Source organism: Coenobita brevimanus, chromosome 63 (genome assembly GCF_032717465.1).
Source record: "Coenobita brevimanus isolate Jiangsu-jjx chromosome 63, ASM3271746v2, whole genome shotgun sequence".
NCBI lineage: Eukaryota > Metazoa > Arthropoda > Malacostraca > Decapoda > Coenobitidae > Coenobita > Coenobita brevimanus.
In genome coordinates this window covers 37,953,739-37,980,237 of record NC_137016.1, presented here as the reverse complement: position 1 = coordinate 37,980,237, position 26,499 = coordinate 37,953,739, and the positions used below count along the sequence as shown (strand labels likewise).

Here is a 26,499-nt window from a genome sequence, read left to right as displayed (position 1 = left end):
CCTGTGATTCTCATTTTTCTGCCAGTTAGGGATATAAGGCTGTATTCTTGTTGGTTAAGAAGGGTTTGTAGCACCTCTTCATTACTAACTTATTTCTGTAATTTAATCATCAATATTCTCTAACATGTTATTTATGCATTCTGTTGGTATTACAATACAAACTCCCAAATCTGAACATCCAAGCTCCAGAAACCTTCACTTTCCAAAAAATTTTCTATTGAATAGAATGGTGTTGAAATCATTTGCCATCATACATTTAATGCCCATTTGAAGTTCTTTTGTAGAGGTATATAAGAGCAGACAATCAATTACCAGTGCAGTGCAAGTTACTTCATTGTATTTACAGTTCATAGTACCTTAGATGATTTGTTACATGATTTTTCCATAGTTATTATTATGATTCCACTTTCAAAAATATTCCATTTTTGGAAAAGCCTTGGAAATCAAGCATTTTGCATTTGAGAGTGCACTGTACTAACCCCTTGGATTTGGGTGACATCCATTTAGCTTATTCTTCGCATGAATAGATGATTTTATTCAGCTTATGACAGGCCATTTGAACTGAAGGGATTTATTGAGGCTGCACCTAGCTCCTCCAATTTGAAAAGTCCATCTGAAGCTGAATAAAACAGATGAGATAGCAAGAATAAAACTGAACAGATATCCCCAGACCCAAAGGGTTAAGATATAGCATTCAAAATAGATAACCAAGGACGAGGTGCTAGGAAGCCTCTTAAACCACTGAGAGTACAGCCTTTAGTGCAAATCTTGTGACATAATTGTGTAACTAATGTACAGTTTTTCAAGATTAAATTATCATGGGAGGGATTCAGACATATTTACCATCAATTACCAGTCATACCTGTGATTTGTTTTGTAGGAAGGACAAGAGACAGTGGAAGTTTCTGCAGTCTCCTCTCCTTGTCCTCCCTGCAGAAAAATATCTTATCTTTTTATCAGTATATTTCTCTCTATCTATCTGTCTGTCTACAGTATTTACTTCATCCGTATATGGCCAGACACCTTAATCCTGGAAGGCGTAGCAAACGAATTGCCTTCATGTTACCCTTTCTTCCACCATTAGGTTGCCATACCTCCTCCTCATCCTAGGTCTCCCCCTCACCCACCTCATGTACACACTTTTATAGTCAGTCTCTCATTCTCCATTTTCTCTATATGCTCAAACCATCTAAATGCATTTCTCTTGCTTTCTCCATTCCTTCTCCCTGCTGGGAAAAAAAAAAATCAGTAATTCCCTTCATAAGTAAAATGTGTTTTTCCTTAAGGAATGTGGGATTTGGGAAGACCTTGTACTGTTCTTCTACTCCCACCTCTAGACTGAGATATCACGTGTGACTGGGAAATGATCATAAGTTTATTTAAGGCCCACCCAGCCGGAGAGGGATAAGCACCATCCATCATGAGATGCATGTTTTTGTTTAGAAAAACAGCTCTACTCCTATGCTTTGAATTGTGACTCATGTCCTGGATAGTTCTGACACCCCTACCTTGCAGCCTTAGAGCTAGAGAAGGGCAGGTCACAATACAAAGATGTGCATCTCATAGTGGATGATGTTCATACCTCTCAGGTCAGGATGGCCTTATCTGTGAATCCACCCCTGTGCTCTTAAGGTGACTGGTTCTGAATGCTGTGTAGTGCTGCCCAGTTCTAACCTGTACTGTATATAAAGCAATACTACCTTTGATAATGCTAATTATTGTGATCTCTTTATATGTATAGTCTTCTTTCATATCTCTCTCTTTCTGCTGTGCTGTGCATATTTCAGAATATTTTATAAAATATTATGGAAGTTTCAGATCTTTGATAGATGTCTGTTTTATCATCTACCAATACACTGAAGAGGGACACCTGCATGTGGTGGCACTGTTATAATAAGGTGACTTAACTGCCTGGTTATACTAATGTCCCTGGACTACTTCCCTGTCCCTCAGAGGGAGGATGATGGACTGCAGGAGGAGGGCAACTTGCAGTCCACTGGGTTCACTTTCAGATGGGCCTGGGGTTGCAACTACAGTACTACTGTACTACTATCATCTGCCAAGGTGATGAGATAGTCCTTTCACCTCTAAAATCCAGGTGATATCCTGTTAATTTGTTCTTGCTACTAGACAGTTGTATCTGATTTAGGGAAGGCCTCATATATTGAAGGGGTTTATGAATGTTGTATCTAAACCCCTTAGTCCAAAAAGTGTCCTGAGGTGAATTAAATCATCAGGGGATGGCAAGGATAACTAAAAAAAAGACATCTCGATTCATGGGGTTAATTACAAAGTTACTGTATCATATTATGACATCTGCCCAGCTGATGTTGATGTAAGTAGTATGTAATATAATTATGTGTGTTTGTGTGTGAATGGTGCATAAAATGCTTAAAGTTCAGGAATTATTTTTACCAACCTTTTGTATAAAGTCAATACAGCATCATCATATACTTGTTTGGTAGTTAAACAGGTATGTCCACTTAAAACTGAACAGGTTACACTTGTATTCTTGTGGGAAACTTAATTTTGCACCCGTGTATAGTCTGGATGAATAGTTTTTCATGTTGATGTCAAATCATACTTGTGCTTTAGTGTTCTTGAGTGTCCTTTATGACCTCCTACTCTTTAGTAATAGATAAATTCAGCCAAATGAAGTGAAAGTTTTGGAGTATCAGCAGATAATCTGTAAAATTTATTTAGCATATGTAGACTCTGAGCTTCATACATTTTTCTGATATAGACCTCAGCTAAAGATATCTAGGAAAAAGTTTAAAAGTGCATAATGTATTGTATATTGACAGGTTCTGCAGATAATTATGTGAAGAAAGGGATGCATTCTTAATATCAGACTTAGAGGGAAAGGTGAGATGGGGTAACATTTGGGAGTTTTTACCTCACTCAAAAGGAATATTTAATTTACTTGTGCTGCTCTTGGGTGCTTGCCCTATCCTCTCTTCTTTCTTTCCTTTCTTTTCTGTCTTTCTTTCCTTCATTTTTTTCTTCTTTACTCTGTCTACAGGTGACTCTACACTGAGTGACAAGCCAAATGGTTTCCTGTACACCAGGAAACCATTTACAATAGTGGGTGGTAACCATATAACCAAATTATGGTGCCTGGTGGTTTAATGGGTAATTAAGGGTCTCCAAACGAGTTGAGCTGGTGCAGGTTTATATCCAACGGGTGGTTGGGATTTATTGCTTACGTAATGCCACTCAGGGATGAGTGAGGCTAGTCACTCATCTTCAACGTCAGGACCAACTTGCCTAGCCCTAGGCTCCTATGCTTCTCATGGGGCAATGCAGGATTAGATGATGAATGAATGTATCACAGTTTGGTGGTCTAATGGTTAGAAGCACCAGTTAAGGTGAGGGTCATCTGTTGTGTGCATTAGGAACCTGGAGAAGTTGTTAACAGTTTTCAGTCATGTAATTCCTAAGGGGGCATAGGCAAATTACCCTGTTGCTGGGCAAGGCTTGTCTGAATGCAAACGTGGTGGACTACAAGCTGAAGATGTCCTTCACCTGCAGTTCATTGTTCTCCTTTTGGGGGATAGCGAATGAGTTAAGGGTGTGTGTATGACTCGGCTATATTGGTACCACCACCTGAAGGAGCACTATGGGACTGGCTGTAAACACTACGATTTTCATAACCCCCTTATCTCTGTGATGACAGATATTTCCACCAACATTCATAGTGCGGATTGATGGATGTATATTTAATTTTACCTGTTAAATGTATGAGTCAGTAAACTGGACAATGTTGTACAAAGGCTGAAGGAAAGTCTTTGGTAAAAATTTTAGTCTTTAATAACAAACATTTAGACAAAAATTATGAACAGCTGAGTGTGGTTAACAGAAAACACTGAACATATACTATACATCAGAGTATTATAATCATTTATTTGTTTGTAGCAACTCCTTCTGTTTGGCTGTCATCATCGCCTCTGCTTCTTGCACATGTTTGTTTGTTATCTCACGAATCTGTTCGTGAATGCAAAACCAATCTTGTTAGTTGCACTGCTCATATTGTGTTGTTTGGTATGCTGAATGCTTCCAGCCCTGAACTAAGAGATGGGCATGCTGCAACTGACAAGAGACATTAGGTTAAATTTAGAGACCACTGACTAAACTAGCATGTGTACTGAAGTTTATCTAACTCAAAGCAATGAAGTATGCACTAAAAACAATAACTCCAAATTCTACCCTGAAAGATTACCTACAGTAACCATTCAAACATGATAACACTGAAGCTTATTCTTGCTGCAACCAGATGCCTTTATCCAACTTTAAGAGAGTCCCTGGTTCTGAAGGATTTGAGGAAGACTGTATATAACACTTCCATTTAAAAAGACTATCCAAAGCCAAATATAACTGTCAAGAGGCAGAAAGAATTATGTACCAGTATATGATGTACTCAGACAGAAAGGGTTAACCACTTTACTAAAATAGGGTGTCTACTTCATTCTTACTGTCTCCATATGATTTTATGCAGTTTCACGACAGCAATAGGACTTAAATGGGTAAATGTTCTGTAATTTACTCTTATTTATTAGCAAATTCAATTATTGTCTATATCCAGCATGGGGGCCCGGGATGGGATACTTAGTACAAACATTTCCTTGCATTCGTAGCATTATGTGAGTACGGTAATAAACCTAATCATCCTTTAGATGTACACCCTTGAGCCAAAACACTGAAAAAAAGAGCTACTCATAAAGAACAGGTACTGTAGTATGGGGGCAGGGGCACATGCAATGAGGTGGTGCTATACTAAAGTCAGTTTGCTTTCACCTGACAGAACCCTAACACTCCCAAAACTTGAATACAGTACCGGTACTATGATTTGGCTGTATATTACGAGGTAGAAATGAGACCTTGGTTACAAGACAAATCAGTTCTCCAATCTGACAAAACCCTGGCTATCAACTGTGCTGAAATGGGTTAGGGTTCTTGGTCAAGTCAGAACAAATGTGGTATACTGTTATAAGTTCTCACCTTAAGCTGAACATTGTAAATAACGTCGTCAGACACGCTTCCCTCCTTCTTCTTTGCTTTGCGTATGTACTGGTTCTGTGCATCTTTCAGCTGTTCCTTACACCGATTGAACAATGTTTTTGCACTTTTGGCTAAATTTTCTCGATATTCTTTAGTGACCCTGCAAGTGTCCATAAATTAGTCAGCTTTGTAGACTGGCCAGTATCTCAACAGTACAGTATTGCTGTCATGTAATTATGACTCACTACTCATGCAGCCTAAATTAACTGAGACAACTGAGGACCAGTACAGTACAGCATTTTGTAGTACAGTACAAACTATATCGGTAACCATTAATCTCTGCACCATGACAGGTCTCCCCAAAGCTAAATATATTTTCTGCAGGTACAGAAAAAAAAAATGACTAAGTATACTGTGCCTGTAAGTACTGTAGAGTATATTGAAGATGATGTTCCTTTTTCTCACTTTGCTATTGGCACAATAATGGACATTCATTACTGCTGCAGGGTGATGTTCGTGAGATTATACTATACAGTTTTACGATGATATGAGGTAGGATTAAAAAGACAATGATTAAAAATATGGTCTAGATGCTTACACTGATGATTATCAGTGGGGTCTGGATGATGATGATGTTGATTTTCCTTTACCTACTTTGGTATTGGCACGATAATGGACGTTCCCTCCTGTTGTGGGTTGAGATTCATGCCGGATTCCCTAATGGCAGTGACAATGCCAGGTACGGCTTGTGGGAAGGCTGAGGCATTAATGATCACCATCTGGGGATTTTTACGCAGCACCTGAGCCACCTCATTCAGCGGATATTCGTCCCCCTCAAGCTGCACTGGGAGTATCTCTAAACTACCTGTGGAAGAGGGAAGAAAGGGATTAGCAGTGTAGTTTGTTAATTTTCATCTGAAGGCATTGGGTCACTCCAACACTACACTGTCACTGCATGAAATCTGGTAAGCTGGCACAGGGAGTGGTATGGATGTTTGGTTTCTTAATGGACGCTGCATTTGTGCCTCTCCATCCAGTTAACAGGGGCACCACCTACTGCCATGTCAGGTTAAATGCAGTATAGGAGAGGATATACCATTCTAGACTTTATCACTTTCCTGTTAACCCTAGTGGTAACTGTAGTTCCTGGTTTATCTGAAATGTGAACCCACTGGAATGCATGCCAAAGCTACTCCTCCCACAGTCCACCATCCTCTTTTGGGGGGACAGAGAGGGAGAGCCGAGGGAAGCTTTGTATAGCCAGGTAGTGGAGCCACATGGTTACAGAGTGCCACCACACAAAGACATCCCTCTATAGCATACGTGCTAACCCTACTTCTGTCAAGTAAATGGAATAAGTAGGACTATTCCCACCATTCAAGCCCCTAGAATCCTAGCTCATGAGATTCAAGGGGTTTAAAAACAGCTGTTACCTGTGGCTGTTCTAAGGGAGAGGTTCTTGATGTAGTCCTGCTTGAGGCCCTCCACAATATGTGCAAAATGGTCCAGCATCTTAGTCACATTCACCACCTCTGCCATCTCCTCCTCAGTCACGTGGGCCTTGGCCTGTTTCTCTGTGAGGAGGAAATTATTAATGTGTTACAGCAGGATGTAAGTGAGTATATTAGTGTACATCAAATAGCCATCCTTTACAGCAATCCCAGTGCTTCAAATAATTTCCTGTGGACATATAATGCACAAAGAGTACCAGATGCATGGTAGATCCTAAATTTTCATGTTCATCTGAAATATGAGCTTGTGGACTGCTGGCTGTTGCTGCCATTCTGTATTTTTTTTTTTTTTTTTTCAGGGGATAGGGAAGGAGGTGAGTTATGTTTGTACAACTGGACGGCAGAGCTTGTTAAACCAAAGCTACTGCATAAAGGTGTCCCTCTCCAGTACCAGGACAGTTTAGTGAATCAAGGATTTGTTCAACAGCTGACCTTTAATTTATTAAACATGATATACTGGTATATTCAACTGGTGAACACTGTTTCCTCACTTTATACTCTAAGTTTATTTTGACTGCAATACAAATATGCTATTATGCAATACAGGGCAGTGGTTGTATATCATACAATATTAAGCACTGTAATTTTTTTTTTTTTTTTTTTTTTTTTATGCGAGGAAGAAGGAACCAAAGGCCATGAGCCCGCAGTAACAGTTCCCTCCATGAGAAAAACAAAATACAATATAGAGCCAAATTCAAGATCCGATCATTACTACAAACTGACCCCTGGATCCTGCAATTTAATGTTATTTACATTATTTTAATTATTCTCTTGTAACAATAGTCTGCTACTTCAGCCTCAGATGCCCCACACTGTACTTACCTTTACCCTTTCTATCCTTGCTTTTTGCATAACTTCTTTTCTGGAATTGTAAATATTGGCTGGGAGTGAGGAGTGCTGTTTTTCTACATGACACTTCCATGCCAGCAGAGACCTGAGATGCTAGCAAGGGTGAGGAGAGCTGCCGACACACCAACCATGAGAGTGACATTGCTGGCCTAAGTCTTGATGCAGCTCCCCACCCAAACATTGTCACTCTTCGACCTGTCCTGAAATAGAAGATCACGTTATTTTCCAACATGGGATACCCAGCTCAAAAATTTGGTAAGTTTATAGTTAAGCTCTCTTGCGCAGCAATAATAGCAGATATTACATAAAGCAAGCCGAACAGTCAGAATCACATACAATACTTTACTTTAAGCCCAAAGGATGCAAAGTTAGGATGTAGGTTTCACGATTAGGCAAGGTGTTTTTTAGGACGAAGCACTCAATATGAGCAGCATTCTAAATATACAACAAGAATCTGTCAAGCCTTGTCTATACAGGTTACATCCATCCATCAAAACAGAAAATTATTAAGCCAATCAAACGACATTCCATGAAGTTATATTTAGGTTGCAAGAACCTAATTCCTCAAAAATCCATAACTACAGACTTGCTTCATATGTCCACATAAACTTTTAACTCCTCTACAGAATTAAAAAGTCCTTTAGTCCTCTTATGTCGCCAGTAAATAAGTTGTAGAAGCAGCATCCTCACATCCAGGATGTAAACACCTCGTCCCAATGACTAACATGGGTTAGTAGAATTAATATTTGACAGTTATTTGGTATTTAGCTACTAAGAAAACTGATATAATGTTATGAATTCAGTAATCTATTAAGTGTTTTAGCAAATTCATATGGTGAGAATCATCGTCATTAAAGGCGGGGGTTGAAATCCGAGCAACCCAATCGAACATCGACACCTAAATTAAACGAAGACGATGAAAGAGGGAACTAGGGATATGTCTGATGCTGTGTGGAAAGTAAAAGAGCAAGAAATAATAACTGATACGATATCCAGGTTGTTGGATCCTGTAGTTATCAAAGAAAACATCGATAGCCGTTAGCAAATTTTCCATCGTAACGTGTTTTATCATCTTCAACTAATGTAGTGTGATATAATCCAGTTATCATAAATTAGGCAAGTTATATATTCATTTAAACACAGTGTATAAAGTTTATTAAGAAAACGTGCAGAATTGAGGATGTGTTCGTGGTGGCTGGCTCCATTGGCGCCAAGAGCCGAAGACCAGTGAGCGTGTCTCTGGGTCTCGAAGTGTTATTATCAGAAGTGTTCGTTATTTCAGCAATCGTGCACCTCCGTAGTCGTCCTGGAAACACTGGATTTACCTAGGAGTCGAAGTGCAATCCCGACATGACGGTAAGTTTTATCATTAGAATAAAATTTTGAAAATAAGGACGAGTTGAGCCTTCAGGTTGTAAAATCGTTCGATTGTATTTGACCACGTGCAGCTCGTAGGAGTATTTGTTTCCTAAGAGCATGCAAGATTTATACTGTATAATGGTTATGAAATGTTATGAACAATATTGCAGACGTAAGCCCAGAGTGGTGATGAATTTCTCAGATTTTACATATCGGTGTAGTGGAACTTTTCCCACTAGCGGTACGAAGTATTGCGGTTTCATGGTTTAAGATTTGACTATCATGACGTGTAGCCTACGTGAAGGCAGCGAAGCCATAGACATCGTAGAATGATGTACACTTATTTATTTTTATTAACGGAAATTGAGCCTTTCACGTTAAGCTTGCATGATCAGTCTTTTCAGTCTTGTTTTTTCTAGACTGTCCATTCATCATCCGGATATTCAAGCGTGGAGTAGAATGGATTATAATAAGTTTGAATTTGCTTAACTTACAGATGCATCCGGTAGACGCTCGGAAACATGGAACTTTGTAGTTCTTTTGCCTTAACTTTACCAAGATTTGTCTTTTTTACTTTTTGTAGCTTATGTAGCTCAGTGGTAGAAAAGAATTGTATGGTTCTGCCTAACTTCCGTAACACTTTTTTGTGACTAGCATCATATTCTTGTGTTAATCTGCAACTCGGCATTCAAGATAAAGAGATGGCAGTTTTAGGCTAATTTAGTGTAAAGTGAGTATTACATCTATGTGTTCTGACGGCTAGGACGAGGAAAGAAAACTCTAACCTAAAATCTTCTCTTATCTCTTGTTTTTACCCCTGAAACATAGTCCTGTAGTTACGATGGAAAAAATATCTCACCCTAACTCTTTTTGTGCATCTGACGTGGACAAGATTCACAAAATACTATCGAGACGGACGGAGAGAGGAGAATCAAGTCCGTGCGATATCCTTGTGCGGTTAGGAAGCTTTCAAACACCTCCTCCTTACCCTTTTATTTTGGAGTCTGCTCCTTTACCATAATCATGTGTGTTATTCTTGCTGTCTATATCGACATTAAAAAGATATGAGAAGCAAAAAAGAGGATATGGATGAGTAGTTTGGAAAAAAAAAATCGTTAAGAGATGCCTAGGAGCCTCCCTACCCAACATGTCCCTTGTTCTTCCAAAACAATGACGATATAGAAATGATCACAAGTTCGGATGTGAACATCAGATTTACAAACTAAGTTAGGACGATTTTCCTTCTGACTATGAAATCCGTTTTGAAGGAAGACGAGAATGGGATTCTTATGCCGCCCTCCCACCAAAAAAATACAGCAGAGAATCAAGTTTGTGAGTTATGAATTGCAATATTCAAACAAATATTCCTCTTCGTAATGGCGTCGGGATATGCTGACCAAGGTCCAGAGAATTCTCTGGACCTTGATGCTGACCTTCCTTACCGTCCCCTCAGTTATATCGCAAACAGCATCTTACCTCCTGAGGCACGCAGTAGGGTAAGATAGTACGCATGTGACTGCTCTCACTGATTCATGTACCTAAATGGACCATAATAATCTTGTTTGAGATCTCCCAGTCTCATATTGTGGGAATTTGGGTTAGGTTGGTGATGCTGTACTTAATTTATGGTACTGTTCATAACACGTCGACCGGTAAGTAAGAGAATCCTTACAATTGTACATAAAGTATAGGATTTGCTTCTACCTTCAGCTGCATTGCAACAAAAGGTAGTATAAAGACAACCCTATCTGCCCGAGGACAATTTTTATTTTATTCTAGATAACACCAGACGATTTTATTCAGAGGAGGCGAGGCCCCTCGGGTTGCAAGGAATGATATGGGGTTGTAAGATACATGTAGTTGATTACATATTAATTTAAAGAACAGTGTGAAAGCCATGTTGAAGACGGTGAGATGGAAACACATTTAGCTAATAATCTTTGTGAGGATGATCTAGCATAAAACAAAAATAATGATATACCCGATGCCATTAAGGAGTGGTGGGTGATTACAGTAAGAGGCTGGGGTGGTGGTGGAGGGGTGGGGTGGTGGTAGGGGTGGGGATACAGTAATGAGGGTCTAAAACTTCATTATGTGTGCTGACAAGACGGAGTTCTGGGTGCTGGCGAAGAATTAGTGTGTGTGCGTGTGTGTGTGTGTGTGTGTGTGTGTGTGTGTGTGTGTGTGTGTGTCTGTGTGTGTGAGAGAGAGAGAGAGAGAGAGATGAGGGTTATTGTAGGTTGTACTTAAGTGCCGCTTAAGTGCAGTTGAAGTGCCACTTATGTGCCAGCTTCCAACTTAAGTTGGCACATACCTTGATGCTAATTATGCCGGTACATAAGTTGGCACGTAAGTTGGCACTTAAGTACCACTTACGTGTCACTTTAAGTTCCAACTCCCAACTGAAGTTGCTACATAAACTAGTAGTTAAGTTGGCACGTAAATTGGCTGTCAAGTTGGCACTTAAGTGTCAACTTAAATGACCACGTGTCAACTTATATGGCAACTTAAGTGCCAACTCGTGCCAATTTTAGTGCCAACTTACGCGCTAACTTAAGTACCAACTTACGTTCCAACCTAAGTACCAAATTACGTGCCAGCTTAAGTGTCAGCTTACGCTCTAACTTAAGTGCCAAGTTACGTCGGGCAGTTTGAGTGATGCCGAAAGAAACCTTGTAATTGGCATCAATATTTCATTTACAATATCGCTGTGCTGCTCTTGAATAAGGACAGATTATTAGTTTATAATTAAACTGCAGGAGAAGTAGCATAAAATAGGAGTAAGATGGGTTTAGCAATTGTGATCATACGTCCGACATTTAAGTGACTGCCGGGAAGGAGTTCCACGATTCAGGCACAGGCACTGCAGGCAGAGTCAGCGTCAGTGTCCCTACAACCTTCATAGGGGTGATACGACGCTCCTCACCACAGCCCCCTTGCCCACGCGCTCCTCACTCCACTCTTTCTGCCCATTACCCCATTCCTTATCGATCTGTTTAGTGACGCACCGTTGGATACCCATTGGGGCCGGGCATACAATAGGTTATTCACTTTTTTTTTTTTTTTTTAATCCTCCCCCCCCCCCCGCCGTCATTACTTTGCGTGTTACCTCACCATAAATTTTCATGTTCCCTTTCACTGATTCTCATTTTTCTCTCTCCCCTCCCTCCTCTCTCTCTCTCTCTCTCTCTCTCTCTCTCTCTCTCTCTCTCTCTATCTATCTATCTATCTCTCTAAGAAAAGTAAGGCTTGCTTTCATTTTATTTTAAGCTTGTATGAAAACGTACGTGGTAAAAACTTACACATGTACGCTTAGCAAGTTTTCCACGTATACGTGTAAGACTTCGTTGTAAAGGTGCACACGAGAAAGTTGCACGAGAGTACACGTAAGCTTAAAAAGTGTACAGAGAAACAGCGTACACGACTCAGGATGCACATGTGACTTGTACGCACTGGGAAACGCACACAAAAGGATGTGGAGTGTGTACATATCGGCTTCTCTCTTCCTCTCGTGTAAGTAATTGAGAGATTTCACTTTCATCTTCATCGTCATCATCATCATCATTATCGTCATCATCATCATCATCGTTTTATTACTTTTATGAGACTAGAACATCATCATCATCATCGTTGTAGTATTTTCATGAATCATGACCGTTATCATCTTCATCATCATCATCATCATCATCATCATCATCATCATCATCACCACCATCAGCATCAGCATCATCATCATCATCACCATCATCATCATCACCACCATCATCATCACCATCATCATCATCACCATCATCATCATCACCACCACCATCATTCTTCTTATCACTCATGTTTATCATCTAGAGTCTTGATCATTATAATCACTCTTAAACCTCCTCAGTTGTGCCAATTTTTTTATTCATTTCCCAACAATCAGGCCAAGTTATTCAATGTAGGAAAGCATTAAGTTGAAGAAAGTAGTCTGAAAATAGCAAGGGAGAAATGGAAGCAAATTAGACTGGAGGGTTATATAGTGTGGAGATAGCAAGGGAGAAATGGAAGCAACTTAGACTGGATTAGCTCAGGCCTCTTAACCCCATCCCTTGCATAAAATCATCAGGCTGCTGGGATAGAGCTGTCAGGACCGTGAGAGGGGTAGAGGTGATGCTGTTAATATTCAGGGGTGGGAGACTCCTAGGTGTTTACAGAGGGTTTCCAGTAGTTTCTCAGATTAATTTTTGTAGGGTGGTGCTTCCTTCCTTCCTTCCTACCTTCCTCCTTCCTTTCTTCCTTCCTTCCGTCCTTCCTTTCTTTCCCCTACCTCCCACCTTTTCTCCCTCCCTTCCTCCTTGCCACTCTCACCCTTCTTTCCTCCTTTTCATTTCTCTTCATTCTTCCTTTCCTCCCTCCCTCGTTCCCTGTTTCCTCTCCCCTCCTTTCCATATCTTACATTTCTTTCCTTTCCTTCCTACTCCACTCTTTTCCCTCTTTCTCTTTTCCTCCTTTTATCCTTCTTATTTAGTTTCCTTTCTTCCTTCCTTCTTCCTTTCCTCCCTCCTTCATTCCCTCTTTCTGCTTTCCTCCGTCCTGTCTCCTTAATTCCTCTTCCCTCCCTGTCTCCTTCTCCTCCCTCCCTTCACCCCCTCCCCCCCTCCTACCTCTTTTTTCACTCCTATGACAGTCTCTTCATTCATCTGGCTTTGACCTGGGGCGTGTATGGAGAGAGAGAGAGAGAGAGAGAGAGAGAGAGAGAGAGAGAGAGAAGGGGGGGGGGTTTAGGAAAGAGAGTAGAAGGTGACGAGGAGAAAGGGGGAGGGGGTGAAAAGGAGGGAAGGAGAGGGAGAGAGGATGTGGAGGAAAATATGGAGGAGGTGGGGGGAGAGAGGGTAAGACGGTAGGTGGGGGAGGAAGGGAAAGACGGTGAAGAGAGAGTAGGGGAGGGAGAGGGAAAGGAGAGGAGGGAGGAGGGTAGATGGAGAGGAGGAAAGGAGGGTGGAAAGAAAAGAGAAAAAAAAGAGGAAGGTGGTTGAATGTGGAGGAGAGGAGAGGATGAATGAGGATAGTAGGAAAGATTTGTAGGGGAAAGGGGAGGAAGGCTAAATGAGGAGAGGGGAGGAAGGGCGAAAGAAACGAAAGGAGAGGTAAGATGGTCAAGGGGGAGAGAGGGAGGATGAATAGGAAGGAAAAGGAGACAGAATAGGGAGGGGAGAGGAAGGGGAGGGATGAGTGTTGAGGGGAAGGTGAAAGGGAGAAGGTATCTACTTACTTATGAATGTAGGTAGGTACAAGGAAGTACAACGTAGGTAGAGAGACAGGTTAGTTGGTAAATTGGTAGGTATACAGGAAGGTGGACGGAGACGAATGTTGGTTTGTAGGTAGGAAGGTAGGCTTTCATGACCTGCCTACTCTGTCCACTTCAACTTGACCTAAAATTGCCATCTTTCAATCTTACATGCTGAGCTGTGGCAAGAGACTAACACAAGAACGTAGCGCTAGTCATGAAGAAGTGCAGCAGAATAGATGTAAAGCCGTAGTGTCGCCTTACATCTTCCATTGAGCTCTGGGGAATAAGATGAAAGTAGACAAAAATCCACGCCAAGGTAAACAAACTACCCAGGTAATTTTGTTAGGTAGGATGCTGTATCTGACTATACTCCTTTCACCTTAACCTGGCCTAGATTTTCGTCCCTTTGAAGCTTATTTCACATAGTTCATTGGCAGAAAAGGCTAATACTACATCTCCACGTCCTTAACGGAGCACTTCTTCGTGACTAGCATCGTATTCTAGTATCAGTCTACTGTTGTAACCATGCACTGAAGATGGAGAGATGGCAATTTTAGGCCAAGTTAAAGTAAAAAAAAAGGTATAGTAGACTAATTAGAATATATGATAGTAAGTAGGGAAGTATGCGATTTGGTGGGTACAGAGGTAGGGAGGTTGGTAGCAAGAGTGTAGGTTGGTATATTGGCAAGGTGGTAGGTAGTTATAGTAGGTAGAAAAGTTGGTAGGTGAAGAGGTAAGCGTGAAGGAAGAGTGTGTAGATAGGTAGATTGGTGGGTAACTGGGTGTGTAGGAAGGTAGGAAAGTCGTTGAGAAAGTAGGTAGGTAGGTAGGTAGTTGATAAAAATTTTAAGTAGGTAGGAAATTGAATAGATATAGGAAAATGGGTGGATAGTTGAGTAGATGGGTAGGTAGGAAAGTCGTTAAGTAGGTGGGAAGTTGAGTAGGTAGACTGGCAGGAAAGTAGTTAGGTAAGTAGGTAGGTAGGGTGGTTGGTAGGTAAGTAGGTAATCTGGCAGGTAGACAGAAAGATGCAGTACTGATACCTACCTTCTCCCTCCCTATCTCTCATCGCCCCCCCCCCCTCATTTTTCCTCCTTACCTCCAATCTCATCTCTCTCTCTCTCTCTCTCTCTCTCTCTCTCTCTCTCCATCTGTCGTATTCCGTCTTTGTCTCTCCTTTCTTCCATATTTAATGATATTTCCCATTTTCCTACTTCACTTTTCCTTTATAATTTTGCCTCCTCCTTCCCTCTCTCCCCCACCTCTTTTCTCTCCCCTTCCTCCCCAGTTCCTCTCTTCACACACACACACACACACACACACACACACACACACACACACACACACACACACACACACACACACACACACACACACACACACACACACCTTCATTTCTCCCTCCCGTGCCTCTTCTCCTTCTAATCTCCTCTTTCTCTTCTTCCTTAAACTCTTTGCACTCCCATATTTCATTACATTTCCTTTATCCTCCTTTCTTCTTCCTTCCTTCCTCCTCCATTCCTCCTCAGTTTCCTTTCTTCCATCCTTCTCTTTACCTCCTTCCTCCACTACCCTTCCTTTCACCCCTCATCATCCCCTTCCCTCCTCCTCTTCCTTCCTTCCCTCCTTCTTCTTAGCCCTCCTCCCCTCCTCTCTTTCCTTTATTCCATCCTTCTCTTTTCCTCCCTCCTCCCCTATTCTTCCTTTCATTCCTCCCCCAATCCTGATCTCCCCCCCCCCCCCGCAATTAGCAGCCGCAACCTGAGCCTGAACGATGGAGCGTCACTGTAATGCAACCCGGAACTTGGGCTGGACTGGTGCTTGCTTGCTTGATTGTGTGTGTGTGTGTGTGTGTGTGTGTGTGTGTGTGTGTGTGTGTGTGTAATATTCTCTTGTTTGTCGTGAAGTGTTGCAGCTTGCTTTTGTGTGTGTGTGTGTGTGTGTGTGTGTGTGTGTAATATTCTCTTGTTTGTCGTGAAGAGTTGCAGCTTGCTTTTGTGTGTGTGTGTGTGTGTGTGTGTGTGTGTGTGTGTGTGTGTGTGTGTGTGTGTGTGTGTGTGTGTGTGCTGAAGGAGTTGAAGAAGGATAAATCTAACCTGTTCAACAAGTCTGTCTTAAGGTGAAGGATGAATCTATCTATCTGTCTATCTATCCATATAACTCTCTGTCTGTTTATCTGTTTATCTGTCTGTCTACCTGTTTGTATCTCCTTCATGCTACCTGTCCACCGTCAAGCTGCCCTCTCTCCGAATCATACCCTCCGTCCCTTCTCTCCATCTCATCCTCGGTTTTCCCCTCTACCTCTCTCACATACACTCCTAGTCAGTTTCTCATCCTCCGTTGTAATGAAGTATTTAAAAGGTGAAGAAAATGTTTTAAAAATATTCCAAATTTGAAGATCCCACTGTTGTAAATACACACACACACACACACACACACACACACACACACACACACACACACACACACACACACACACACACACACACACACACACACACACACACACACACGTTTTCCCTCCATGTTCTCTAAGCTAATCCAGCGGAGAGCATGCCTTTTTGTGGTTTGATGCGAGAGAGGGAGAGAGAGAGTGAGAGGGGGGGAGAATAAATGAGTGAAAATTGTAAATGGTGAGAAATAACTATGTATGGTTGAGTGTGTGTGTGTGTGTGAGAGAGAGAGAGAGAGAGAGAGGGAGATGCGTACCGTATAAGCTTAAAGTGAGAGAAGGGAAGTATGAAAAAGACAAGGGAGTATATTCTCTTGGGATGGGTAGGTTTCCTCAACACCCCTGCTTTAAACCCCGTTCACACACACAACACGCTACGGATGACGCCAGTAAGGCCTACCAGGGTGGTCCGGGGTCTTCCGTAAGTCCGCCGGGAGAGGTATCGGGGACATCCGTTGCCATCAGGAGGCATTCATCGTCAGCCGTGGAAATATCAAACATATTTGATATTTTCTGCAGTGCATTACGGTAAATTTTCAACCGTAGGACCATCGTAGGCCACCGTCGTTAACCTTAGGCCACCGTGGACCTTCCGGGACTTTCCGTCATCAGTACAAATATATTGTAAATACATGTAAATTGTGAAGTAGTGCTGATTTTGTACATTGCATGTGAAATTTCTAGAAATGCATGTTTAAATAAATTGTGCAAACTTTTAACTTTATTTCTGTGTTGTTAGAACTTGATATAAATGGGTTTTTACCTTTCAGATCTTGTCTTGCTGCCATGGCAGCCAAAATGCCAAAGACATTCTCGACTACATGTCTGGCTTTTGATAACCGTAGCGGCACCGTAAGCATCCGTACACACCGTGGGTAATCGTGGCTCCACCGTGACTCTACCGTAGTTCCACTGGGATCATCCGTGGCGCGACCGTCGTCTTCCGTCGTCAACCGTAGCCTTTCCGGAGACAACCGTGAGCTCTTCCGTCGCTTTCCGTAGCGTTACCTTGGTGTTCTGTAGGTCCACCGTAACTCCACCGTCGTTAACCGTAGGTTAATCGTAGAGGCACCGTAGCTGATGATGCTCACGGAGAGGACCACGGATGGCCACGGTACGACAGATTTACTATACTGGCGTCATCCATTGCGTTTACTGTGTAGGTGTGGACAGGGTATTACTTGTTTATTTTGCCTTACACCGTGACCCATATTCTCCTTTCTTGAGGAGGTTCCCTAGCACCTCTTCCTTAGCGATTTATTTCTAAAAGCTCGGCCAAGTTAAAAATGAATAGACTATAGAGAAAAGTAAAATGCCATGTGCAGAAAAATACAGGCAAGGAAGATGTGCTGGAAAGACGCCTAAACTGACGAGAATACTGCTCATGAAAGGAGAGAAAGAAAGAAGGTGGGAGGAAAGAGTTGGAGGAAAATGAGGGAGGAAATAATGACGTGAGGAGAGAGGAGGAGGACAGATGGAAAAAAAAAAGCGCGCACGTGCGTGTGTGTGTGTGTGTGTGTGTGTGTGTGTGTGTGAGAGAGAGAGAGAGAGAGAGAGAGAGAGAGAGAGAGAGGAGTGTGGGGGAGGAGAAAGGTGAACTATGCAACTCTGTATAAGAGAGAGAGGGGGGGGGGAGTGTATTGTGTGAGGTGGAATATGCAACTCTGTTAATGAGAGAGAGAAAGAGAGAGAGAGAGAGAGAGAGAGATTATTGTAAAGGTAGGGGAGCAGGAAAGTGAAATATGCAACTGTGCGTGTCAGAGAGAGAGAGAGAAGCAGAGAGAGAGAGAGAGAGAGAGAGAGAGAGATTATTGTAAAGGTAGAGGAATAGGAAAGTGAAATATGCAACGGTGTGTCAGAGAGAGGGAGAGAGAGAGAGAGTATTGTGAAGGCTGGGGGGGAGGGGGAAGACGAGGAAAATGCAACTGGTGTGGGAAGAAAAATTATTGGCGGTGGGGGAGGAGGTGGGGATATGAGAGAGACGGAGTGGGGTGGTGGGGGAGAGAGGGAAGAGGGGGGGAGGAGAGGGGAAGGACGGGGATGAATGTGGGTGGTGAAGGGAGGAAATGGATAGAGGGAGTGGTGGTGGTGGTGGTGTGAAGGAGGGAAAGGAAAGAGAGGGTAAGGGAAGAGGGAATAGGGATGGAGAAGGGGGGGGAGATGGAAAGTGGACGGTGAAGGGAGGGGAAAGTGTGGGTGGTTGGGGAGAAGGGAAGGAATGGGGTGTATGGGAGGAGAGTGGAGGAGAAATTGGAAGGGGTAGAGGGAGGATGGGGAAGAGAGAATGAGAAGAGGGGAAAGAGGTGGGAGTGAGGGTAAGAGAGGGAATAGGGAAGGGGAAGGGAAAGAGATTGAAAGAAGAGGGGAACTGGAGTGAGGGTAGCAGAGATGAGGGGAGGGGAAGTGGAGGAAAAGAAGGTAGAATGGGGGAGTAGAGAGGATGGGAGAGTGGGAAAGGGAGGAAGAAAGGGGGGATGAAGGTGGACATGAGGTGATATACAAGAGAAAATAACAAAAACATAGAGTGAGGGAGGTAAAGAAAAAAAACGATAAATATAAAGAAGAGTGGTGAGAACAAGCGTGGAAGTTCACAGGTAATGCGGAGCTAGGACTTAATCTCAGGGTCAACCATTGTACTTTCAGATAGCTAAGAGAGAATGAAGTGAAGCACATTTTTTACTCTTTGATGTGGCGATTAAGGTCTGTAATTCTCTCTTTCTCTCTCTCTCTCTCTCTGGATATAGCCTATGTACTTCCGTATCTGTCTGTCCGTTCGTTTATCTACTTCCAAAATTCTCTCTCTCTCTCTCTCTCTCTCTCTCTCTTTCAATAACATCGGCTTTCAGTATAGCCCATCACAGGGTTTGGCAAATTTCGTCTATTCTACTACTCTTTCTATTTTACCCGCGCATATTTGCATGGCCCTGTGTGTGTGTGTGTGTTGTAAGTCCTGTATAGAATGAGGGTGATGTGTATGTATGTATGTATGTATGTATGTATGTAATGCTATATAGTCTATATGCATTTCAGTCATGTATATGTATAATTGTGTATGTATGTAGATATACATACCCTGAATGGACGATATCTATGTATATGTATGTATGTATGTATGTACATTGTGTAGCAATGAAAGCCTACTGTATGTGTAGTGTGTGGTATGTATGTGTGTATTAGTAGCCTATCTCTGTACTGTATCTTTATGGTGTGTGCTTATATAGATGTATGCATGTATGTATGGATCTATGAATGTATATATGTAAGTATGTATGTATGTATTTATGAATACGTAAAATATATGTCGTATTTTCTTCTGTATATACGAAGTTATCGTGTGTGTATGATCATTTATGGGTATATATTTATGCGTATGTGTATGTGCGGTTATGTATGTATGTGTACGCATATGTGAGGCTGTGTATACTTGCGTATATATATATATATATATATATATATATATATATATATATATATATATATATATATGTATGTGTATTGTTATGTTTGTATGTGTATGCATATGTATGGTTATGTGTATATATGGATGATGTAAAGGTTTGAATATGTATTGCTGTGTGAAGTTCCCTGTCAGCAAGTTAAGCAAGTTTCGTTTCAGCTTTCCTTTGGTGCTGTAATTCCCCCCTCCCCCCTCTCTCTCTCTCTCTCTCTCTCTCTCTCTCTCTCAAAAGAAAATAGAGGAAAAAAAGAGGATGGAGAATAGAAAGCTAAAGGAGTGGAGGACTGAGAAAAAAGAGAGAGACAGATAAAGTAGAGAATGAAGGAGAAAAAGAGTAAAAGGAAAAGGCAAATAAGAGAGAAAAGAGAGGAGATAAGAGGAAATTATAAAAGAGCAGAGAACGACAGTAATCGAAGCAATGGAGAGAGAGAGAGAGAGAGGAGGGGGGAGCCGTGTGATACATTGAAACCGCTCCATCGGCCTCCCTTTTGAAGAATAAATCACTGACTCTCTCTCTCTCTCTCTCTCTCTCTCTCTCTCTCTCTCTCTCTCACTTCCATTTTTCTCTCTCTCTCTCTCTCTCTCTCTCTCTCTCTCTCTCATGAAACGCAGTATTGATTTGGACCCATGTGGCCCTAATATAGCCATCCCTAAATCACATATAAATTCGTTTTTGCAGTAAATTATCGCGGTTGTTCAACGTAATTAAAGTTCCTCGTGGTTATTACTCCTTTAGGCTTTAATAATGAGGGTAGAGTAATTACGAACCCCTTCTGTATGATGACGTCTGTTGTACTTTATTTTCCTCAGCGCCAGATTACTTTTTTCGGCTTAGTAAACGTTTCTGAATTAAATAAAGGAGTTTGAAAAAATCTCCCTGAATCACTTGAGCACGGTGCCTTTGATTACCCTGGATTCTTGTTACTTTTTTTTTTTTTAGGATGAACAGCGGAAGGAAAGACAAATTAGAAAAAAAAAATCCATACACCAGATTACAGGATTATTTTCATCTGACGGAACTAGGCTATTTCCACAACTCAGTGCTAAATCATGGTGTTGTGAACTCCCATGGTCCTTAGAGAGGTATGGGAATGAGTCTCCTTGATTACTAGCTGCCCAGTTTTACCGTCCAGTCTGACCACCTTTTTGGCCATCAACTGAGCTTTTGGGGGGGTTATGGAGCTTCAGGAGAACAAACCCACTGTAGCAGGCGATTTTGTCTGGCTTGGCGATACCTGGTGGGGAAAGCCTTAGAATTTACCTCTGTCACCCTCTCAGTTCCAGGACATCTCTCTCTCTCTCTCCCTCTCTCTTTGTGTGTGTGTGTGTGTGTGTGTGTGTGTGTGTGTGGCCTTTTTTCATATATCGAGGTGAACCCGGTGGACTGCGGCTGGATTTACCCTTCACCCTTCTGCAGTCTGCCCTCATTCTTTCGGGGGATAGGGAGGGAGCAAGGTGATGTTTGTATAGCCAGGCAGCTCCCCGGCTATGTGGATACCAGCGTGTGAAGGGGTCCCTCTCCAACACGCAATGAGATAGATAGATTGATAGATATAGAGAGAGAATCCTCACCTCGTCCAGCACATTCCATTAGCGTAGGAGAGACACCTTGTAGTGAAGGGGTTAATGATAGGTTTTGTCAATAATTACGAGTTTAATTATATCCACCATGGGGGATACTGGGTGTAGTTACGAGCACGACGAGGTAATAGGTTATAATGAGGGGTAATTTAGGTGTGATTAGCCAATTAGGTTATTAACTGCTTTGGTGTCTACCCCTTTGCCTTAGTTGTGTGTGTGTGTGTGTGTGTGTGTGTGTGTGTGTGTGTGTATGTGTGTGTGAGAGAGAGAGAGAGAGAGGGAGAGGGAGAGAGAATCAATGTATCTATAACCGGATACCATCAACCCTAAGGGGGTGACCACAAACAAAACGCCTCCATGTCACCTAGTCCCCGCCATCAGACTGCCTTCCCTCCAGCTACCTCCCTCATTGATACTGGCACTGATACTTATTTTCTTTATTTCCTACAGGTTTGGTGAGGAGCCACACCATCCTACGCGGCGTGGAGGTGCCCCAGTATTCCTTTGCTGGTGGGGAAGCCAAGTTAGGTTGCCGCTATGATCTACGCACCACACGCCTCTACTCCCTCAAGTGGTACCACAATGCATCAGAGTTCTACCGTTACGTGCCCACAGAGAGAGCGGCACCCATCCACCGCCACCCCTCCAATGCCTTCACAGTCACAGTAAGTACTTATATTTGTCTGTCTGTCTGTCTACCTGTCTATCTGTATGTCTATCTTTCTACCTGTCTGTCTCCGCACTCATCCACCGCCACCCTTCCAACGCCTTCTCCGTCACGTAAGTATCTATATCTGTCTGTCTGTCTATCTGTCTGTCTGTTTATCTCCGTCTGTATTTCTGTCTGTGTCTGTCTGTCTCTGTCCGTCTTTGCGCACCCATCCACCGTTACTCTTCCAATCCTTTCACCGTCACAGTAGACTAAGTAGCTATCTGTATCTGTCTATTTATCTATCTGTCTGTCTGTCTATCTTTCTCTGCACCCATCCTTCATCACCCATCCAATCCCTTCATCGGCACTGTATGTAATTCTGTATCTGTCTGTCTGCCTGTCCGTCTGTCTATCTATCCACTCATTTATCTATCTTTAATTTGTGTATAGTCACTTTGCATTATTTCCATGTTGTCATTCACTCACTTGCTTATTTACAAACTGAATTATCTACTTGCTTATCTGTGTACCTCTCCATTAGGGCCCTTATCTAATTATGTATCTAATCACTCATTTATCTGTTTATACTGGGTATTTATTTATTTATCTATCCGCTTATATATCTATCTATACTGGGTACTTATTTATTTATCTATCCACTCATTTATCTATCTATACTGGGTACTTATTTATTTATCTATCCACTTAAGTATCTATCTATACTGGGTACTTATTTATTTATCTATCCACTTAATTATCTATCTATACTGGGTACTTATTTATTTATCTATCCACTTATTTATCTATCTATACTGGGTACTTATTTATTTATCTTTCCACTTATTTATCTATCTACTGGGTACTTATTTATCTATCCACTTATTTATCTTTCTATACTGGGTACTTATTTATTTATCTCTCCACTTAATTATCTATTTATACTGGGTACTTATTTATCTATCCTTTCATTTATCTACGCTGGGTACATATTATCTATTTATCTATCCACTTATTTATCTGTCAATGCCGGATACATATCATCTATCTATCCACTCATCTATCTATCTACTTGCAGGAGGTGTGGCGAGGTGAGGGGGGCGTGAAGGTGCTGCTGCGGGACCTGCGTGTAAGTGGGTCAGGACAGTACCGATGTGAGGTGATTGCAGAACATCCCACATTCAGGACTGAGGCTGCGTCTGCCACTATGATTGTGCTAGGTGGGTGGGTTCTCTCTCTCTCTCTCTCTCTCTCTCTCTCTCTCTCTCTCCCTCTCTCTCTCTCTCTTTCTCTACATCTAGCAGTCTTTATCTTTCTGTTTATCTTCTCCCCCTTTCTCTGTCTACCTGTGTGTGTGTGTGTGTGTGTGTGTGTGTGTGTGTGTGTGTGTGTGTGTGTGTGTGTGTGTGTGTGTGTGTGTGTGAGTGAGCGACCGCCGTATCCCATTCCTAATTTAAGATGTGAAAGTAAATTGTTCTATTAATACGACTAGCCAGGACTGCTGTCTCTCTCTCTCTCTCTCTCTCTCTCTCTCTCTCAGCAGTAACAAGGTAACTAACGAGGCAATTACGAATATTGCGAGAAAAAAATATATGGAAGCATTTATTGGTATTATTAAGGCTTGGCATTATTTATTGCACCGCCTGGTCGTTATTTTGTACCACTGCAAGGGCGGGGGGTCGTAGTTGTGGTGGTGGTGGTAGTAATGGTGGTGGTGTTGTTGGTGGTGGTAGTTGTGGTGGTTGTGGTGATGGTGGTACTTTTGGTGATTTCTGATACTCGTACTTGTGGTCGTGGTGGTGGTCGTGATAGTGGTTGTAGTGGTAGTTGTGGTGGTAGCGATGAAGTCTCAAAAAGTCGTGGTGGTAATGGTGGTGGTACCTGTGGTTGATAACGGTGGTTGTGGTTTTGGTGGTGGTAGTGATTGTGGTTTCGGGTGTGTCATAATAGTGGTGGTAGTGGCTGTTGTGGTCAGAAACAAGCACACACACACACACACACACACACACACACACACACACACAGGAACGAACTAATTACTCTACATAACTTTCTCCATCTGTTCCGCCTTTTAAAAACGTACATGTAGTTTCTTGACTTTGTGTACGTATATTCCTGTGTACATATTTAAGAGTATGCATCTGTGTACGTTCATGTGTGTATGTGTGGTTCTTATTTATGTACACGTGTGTGTGTGACTAGCTGGGAATGTGTATGTGTACTAATTTGCTTATGTACGTTTATGTATGGCTAGTTGGGATGTTGGTATGTGTGTATGAGCGTATGTATGTATGTTTTCGTTTTATTACGGGAATGTGTGTGTGTGTGTGTGTGTGTGTGTGTGTGTGTGTGTGTGTGTGTGTGTGTGTGTGTGTGTGAATGCATTTGTGCACGTTTATCTGTGAATGTGTGTGAATATGTGTACGTGTTTATGAATATGTTCCGGGCATGTGTGTACGTGTCTGTTGGAGTGTGTGGGAATGTGTGTGCTTGTTAATAGCAATGTCAATATGGCAGTTTGTTCAGCGATGTCATTAATGATTATAACGGTTTGTACACTCATAATAATTGGTAATAGCAACAATAATAATAAAAATAATAATAAAATAGAAGTAGTAGTAGTAGTAGTAATAATAATAGTCGTCGGAGTAGTAGTAATAATGGTGGTAGCAGTTGCAGTAGTAGTAGTAGTAGTAGTAGTAGTAATAGTAATAATAATAATAATGATAATAATAATAATAATAATAATAATAATAATAATAATAGGAGAAACAAAGCAATAAAAGATACGCGTCGGGAATGCCGGCAAAAAGAGACAAAAGTCCGAAAAAAAAGCAGATAAATGATGTGGAAGGAGAAAATGGCGATCAGATGAGGAAGGGAGAGGGAGGGGAAATGGAGGAATGGAAGAAAAAAGAGAAGGGAGGGAAAAATGAAGAGAGGGAGAGAAAGGGAGGGGAGGGGGAGGTATGAGTGTTACTACTACAGAGAAGAGGAGGTGGAAGAAGAGAGGAAAGGGAGGGAGGGAAGAAGCAAGTGTGGAATGGGAAGGTAGGAGGATGAATTGAGGAAGAGGAGGGAAAAGAGGAAAAGGGGAGAGAGGGAGAGGGAAGGGGAAGAGAGGGCATGGAGGCATAAAGAGGAGTGAGGAAAAACTGAGGAATGGAGGAGGAGGAGGTGGGAGCAGTTATTGGATGAGTTTCTCCTCCCATCTCAATCTTTAATTTACACCCGTTCTGGCGCTGGAATGGGACGCCTTCATGTGGTGGCACCGATATAATTGGGCGGTGGAGCGTCGTGGGTGTACAGACGTCCTTCGCCTCCCCCACTATCCCCCGAAAGAAGGAAGATGAGCTACAGGAAGTGGGAATTTTCAGCCTGCAGTCCACTGGGTTCAAGTTGAGATGAGCTTGGGCCAGAACACAGACATATACTCCTTCAATTTTTCCTTCCCCCTCCTTCTCGGTCTTCCTCTTCTTTTATCCTTCCACCTTCTCGGTCTTCCTCTCCTTTTATCCTTCCCCCTCCTTCTCGGTCTTCCTCTCCTTTTATCCTTCCACCTCCTCCTCGGTCTTCCTCTCCTTTTATCCTTCCCCCTCCTCCTCGGTCTTCCTCTCCTTTTATCCTTCCCCCTCCTTCTCGGTCTTCTCCTTTTATCCTTCCCCCTCCTTCTCGGTCTTCCTCTTCTTTTATCCTTCCACCTCCTTCTCGGTCTTCCTCTCCTTTTATCCTTCCCCCTCCTTCTCGGTCTTCCTCTTCTTTTATCCTTCCACCTCCTCGGTCTTCCTCTCCTTTTATCCTTCCACCTCCTTCTCGGTCTTCCTCTCCTTTTATCCTTCCACCTCCTCGGTCTTCCTCTTCTTTTATCCTTCCACCTCCTTCTCGGTCTTCCTCTCCTTTTATCCTTCCCCCTCCTTCTCGGTCTTCCTCTCCTTTTATCCTTCCACCTCCTCGGTCTTCCTCTCCTTTTATCCTTCCACCTCCTTCTCGGTCTTCCTCTCCTTTTATCCTTCCCCCTCCTTCTCGGTCTTCCTCTTCTTTTATCCTTCCACCTCCTCGGTCTTCCTCTCCTTTTATCCTTCCACCTCCTTCTCGGTCTTCCTCTCCTTTTATCCTTCCCCCTCCTTCTCGGTCTTCCTCTCCTTTTATCCTTCCACCTCCTTCTCGGTCTTCCTCTCCTTCTATCCTTTCACCTCCTCGGTCTCCCCCTTCTTCTCCCCCTATCCACACTCCATCAACTTCTCGATCCTCCCCATCCACCTGGCTCCACCTGAACCCTAACTTCCTTAATTCCTGACGCCTAGGGATGTGTCTTTTCTTCTCCCTAGCGCTGTGTTGTTTTATTCAGTTTAAGAGTTACCTTATGGCTGAAGGGTAGGG

At 42.3% G+C, this 26,499-nt stretch overlaps 2 protein-coding genes across 5 annotated transcripts in view; one reads left to right on the top strand and one right to left on the bottom strand.

The window, feature by feature from the left end:
- Nucleotides 1-3,823: 3,823 nt before the first annotated feature.
- On the bottom strand, nt 3,824-8,066 carry mRRF1 (mitochondrial ribosome recycling factor 1). 4 transcript variants are annotated; one of them, XM_080275854.1, is made up of 6 exons: nt 7,949-8,066; nt 7,332-7,558; nt 6,432-6,572; nt 5,653-5,863; nt 4,999-5,158; nt 3,824-3,984 (listed from the first exon to the last, which is right to left on the bottom strand). In XM_080275854.1, the coding sequence occupies exons 1-6, from the start codon at nt 7,951-7,953 to the stop codon at nt 3,898-3,900; spliced, it is 831 nt and encodes a 276-aa protein (XP_080131980.1). In that variant the 5' UTR covers nt 7,954-8,066; the 3' UTR covers nt 3,824-3,897. The 4 variants fall into 4 exon arrangements, with proteins under 4 accessions (XP_080131980.1, XP_080131981.1, XP_080131982.1 ...); XM_080275855.1 differs by having other exon boundaries at nt 7,945-7,964; XM_080275856.1 differs by lacking the exon at nt 7,332-7,558 and having other exon boundaries at nt 7,945-8,040.
- A 2,027-nt stretch (nt 8,067-10,093) lies between these two features.
- The window catches only part of LOC145404428 (uncharacterized), a 36,962-nt gene continuing 20,556 nt past the window's right edge, over nt 10,094-26,499 (top strand). The window contains exons 1-5 of the mRNA XM_080275945.1: nt 10,094-10,213; nt 12,817-12,842; nt 17,203-17,303; nt 21,921-22,135; nt 23,198-23,339. Of these exons, the coding sequence (XP_080132071.1) occupies nt 10,094-10,213; nt 12,817-12,842; nt 17,203-17,303; nt 21,921-22,135; nt 23,198-23,339 (604 nt within the window). The remainder of the gene's footprint in view (nt 10,214-12,816; nt 12,843-17,202; nt 17,304-21,920; nt 22,136-23,197; nt 23,340-26,499) is intronic.